Source organism: Bombus pascuorum, chromosome 16 (assembly GCF_905332965.1).
Source record: "Bombus pascuorum chromosome 16, iyBomPasc1.1, whole genome shotgun sequence".
Classification (NCBI taxonomy): domain Eukaryota; kingdom Metazoa; phylum Arthropoda; class Insecta; order Hymenoptera; family Apidae; genus Bombus; species Bombus pascuorum.
In genome coordinates this window covers 5,295,557-5,299,639 of record NC_083503.1, presented here as the reverse complement: position 1 = coordinate 5,299,639, position 4,083 = coordinate 5,295,557, and the positions used below count along the sequence as shown (strand labels likewise).

General features: G+C 34.1%; 1 protein-coding gene across 1 annotated transcript; it reads right to left on the bottom strand.

Moving 5' to 3' along the window:
- Window positions 1–476: 476 nt before the first annotated feature.
- LOC132915356 (E3 ubiquitin-protein ligase XIAP-like) lies at window positions 477–1,595 on the bottom strand. The gene is made up of 3 exons (XM_060975159.1): window positions 954–1,595; window positions 787–871; window positions 477–667 (listed from the first exon to the last, which is right to left on the bottom strand). The coding sequence occupies exons 1-3, from the start codon at window positions 1,593–1,595 to the stop codon at window positions 477–479; spliced, it is 918 nt and encodes a 305-aa protein (XP_060831142.1).
- Between the last annotated feature and the right edge of the window lie 2,488 nt (window positions 1,596–4,083).

The following is a 4,083-nucleotide window of genomic DNA, read 5'->3' as shown; positions in this document are numbered from 1 at the left end:
TTTAGCCCTAGATAGTTTCTCCTTTAGCGTTAAATGTTTTTGTCTCTGATCTTTTTCTTGCGGTAGCTATTTTTAAATAGAGAAGATTACAAGCGAAGCATAAAGAATGAAAGTACAATAAGAGAAAAAGTAAGCTATGACTTTTATGATTAGAAATATATATATGTATAATACAGTTTCATTTTACTAACAATAAGGGGAATAAAACAAGGAACAATTAGTTAGATTACTAAAAAATAAGTTAACTTTATTCAGGTAAGAGAAGATACATGATTCAGATTAATGTTTAATTAAGTAACAGTTAAAATAAAAGAAAAGTCAAAAATATACAGAAAAAATGTATTTGATTAGATTAATAATATGTTTCTATTTGCATATTATCACACATTTTAATATTACGTTTTAATGTTTTAATATTTGTTAAAAATTATTATTATTTGTACATAATTACATATATATATATACATGTGCATGCATTAAGCAGAAGCTATACGAACTACAGCTTTAACTTCTTCCCGGCAAATTATGCATTTCAGAAAAGCAGGGGCGCAATAATTACATGTTGCGAGATGTCCGCAAGGTAGGAATGCAATTGTTGCTTCTCGTCTCATGCAAACTTTACACGATCGAGCATCCTCCAATTCCTGATTTTTTTGTTCCAGAGCAGCTAAAATAGTAAACAGTATATTTAAATATAATATATATTACAAATTTGTTATACGTATACGGATTTCATACAAATTAAAGAAAAAATGATCTATCTGTGTTTTTATTTTCACTACTTACCACATTTCTCAACGAGAGTCATCTCGTCAGTTTCATTTTCATCATGGGATCTCTCATGATTGCCAACTGTAGTTTCTATTCGTGCCTGTAATAAATATAATGTACATAAGTATATATTGGAATTATTAATTATACATATGGTTCAGGGTGTAAGTTTTTCTACTTACTTCTGTAGGAGTTTCGTAGAAGTCTTGGCCTGTTACATTCTTAATATATTCCAAACCCCGTGCTTTGATTGTATAACAACATCCAGGAGACGAAATTGCATGTCGATTCCACGGGTCTTCTCCTGGACTCCAATTGTCCATAGCAATTCCACAATGGTGACAGACAACCGTATCATTTACTCCGTTGAAGTAGAAGCCTGCATCGGCTAATTCTTCACTTTTTATATGTGTATTAGGCCATGTTGCGAATGTGCCTAATCTGGATTCGTAAGTATCATATTTCGAAGTTGCTTCTTTGCTAACTGTTCTTGATCCCAAGCGGCTCTGTCTTTTCATTGGCACATTGCCGCAATTTTGATTGCGGACGAATCCGCACTCTGGTGAATATGCCTTGTGAATTTGCATGGGAGTATTAGGCTCTAAACGGTAATTTAACTTCACTTGACACACGAAACATTTGATTGTATTCGATGTGCCCGTATAAAAGAATCCTGCTGCTGCAAGGGGAATGGCAACATATACAGGCCAGTTTCGAAAAGTCAAGAGTCTTGCTGTTTCAAAACGAAGATCACATCGTTCTTGAATGCCACGCGACGTCGATGGAACCGACGACATTGGATTAATCGTTTGCATCGGCAACATTTCTGATACTGACGACGTCGTACGAATGAACCACACAAACTATTCCACTCTTACAGTAATACTGAACCTTGAATCTTAAACCTTGCTGCTAGGACGTGCCTATTTTATACAGTGATCCCTTCATCCCACTATAGGGCACTGTGCAAAGTGCGCAAGTTGTCGACCAATCAAATGTCACTGATGCTCCACCCCTTACCGTACCGCAATGTACCGTACTATAGTAGTAGTAGAAGAGTAGAAGGAAAATATCTGTGCTAAAAATTATTAATCATCGCGGAACATGATAAAATTATTTTTACAAATAAGTATACAATTTTTTCAACGTGTGAAACATCTCACACAGGGTTTCTGCAGGAAAATTCAACAGTTTGTAAGAATTTATTAATTTATTTTGAGATAAAGTTCTCTCGCGATGCGAATAATAAGACGCCGTAGCATTATGTTATATTATATTTTATCTATCATATCATGTCACTTGTCACTTTTCGCAAATGTTCCTTACCTTTGGCAACAATATACCATAGTTTGGCGCTAAAATTGTTAATTGCGTATGCACTAGATGATAGTAAAAACGAAGATTAAAGCTATTAATTATTAAAGCGATACACTTAGCTTGAAAAGCAATTAAATCTTGAAAAATATCGAGGGGATCGTTCTCGTTTGACAAATGCGAAAAAAAAGTATCGACGAAGTAAAACCATTGAAATAGACGATGCCTATGTTTTGTTACCAACAATCCTGAAATTGCTAAAATGAGTGATCATTCTCATTATTGAACGTCTGATATCTAGTGTTTATATTCGTGTTCAATGTAGCGGCGTATCTACGGTATCCGATTTCGCTTGTTTTTTCTTTAATTTTCTTTATTTTTCTCTAGCATTTTGCATTTTATGCATATTCGGTGGCAAAGATTCTTAGGGCCACAAGTGAACGTTCTAAATTTCCCATTTTTGTTGTATCTTGCTGCATGTTTCTAATTCCTAAGAAAACAGGTAGTAGAATTTCAAAAGAAAAATCTTTCCATATATAACGGTTCTATAATAACGGGTGCGTTTCTTATTCGCTTTATCTCTCCTAAGAAAATTCAGCTATTATGCTAAACATTCTATGATTGTATGGAATTTTCGTTAGCCTAAATGAGTTTTTCTCCAATACAATCGAGTGGAAAGATATGTTTTCTAAAGGTGACGAATGAGCAGATAATTTTATTCTCCTGCCTTTCCTGCCCGTATGTCTTGAAGGAAACCTCTTTATGATTAACGTCCAACGAGCCTCTATTGAATATTTGCATCAACTTCGAAGCGATACGAAGCTTTTACATTGTTGTACTTTGAAAAAATAAACTGTTATTATACTTTGAAAAATAAATTATACCGCATATCTCCTATTACTAATTATTAAATTTGATTTCCTTCACAGGACTTTTCAGATCTGTGTATACAACTATGCCTACGACTACGAAACAAGTTCTTCTGCTCTTTTCTTCTCTTATCAAAATGTAACTTTCCTAATCAAAATAACATATATCCATTAGAAATAGAAAAGGATACATCGAATATTCTTCTCCTTTTCTCTCTCTCTCTCTCTCTCTCTCTCTCTCTTTTATTTTCACTGTCTCTTATTAGAATTCTGTAATCCATACCAGGGTCGGTGTGACCTTTTGTGGGGCCAACTTCAAAAATTTATTATACATATATATAGATATCGCAATCATATATCGTCTTTGGTACTTTTCGCAAAAGTTCCTTGCAACAATATACCATCGTGTGGCACTAAAAGTGTTAATTGCGTATGCACTAGATGATAGTAAAAACGAAGATCGAAGCTATCAATTATTAAAGCGATACACTTAGCTTGAAAAGCAGTAAAATCTTGAAAAATATCGAGGGGAACGTTCTCGTTTGACAAATGTGAAAAAAAGTATCGACGAAGTAAAACCATTAAAATCGACGATGCCTATGTTTTGTTACTAACAATCCTGAAATTGCTAAAATGAATAATCGTTCTCATTGTTGAATGTCTTTATATTCGTGTTCAATGAAGCGGCGTATCTACGGTATCCCATTGCTCTCATTTCGCTTGTTTTTCGAATTTTTCATTATCTTTCTCTAGCATCTTGCATTTTATGCGCCTTAGGCACCAAAGATTCTGAGCTGGAAATCTAAACTGGCTTTTGTCGAGATAAATGTCATGTTGGTATCATCACTGGTTCCTAAATCCAGATTTGGTACAACTGCTTGCGATTCTCTTCTGTTTTCCCCCGTCCGTCACGTTTGTTTTTATCTGCGTAACCAATGTATCGTAAATGGTTGTGCAAGGTGGTGAAATACACAGCATACGAAACTAATTAGTTTATTAATCTGTATGAATCAATTAAATATCAAAAGCAAAACCAATGTAATAACAGCTTTAAACTGCATCTGAAAAACGATAACATCCAAGGAAACAACTTGCGATTTAAAGAGTCGTATATGGAAAAATTCAAAGG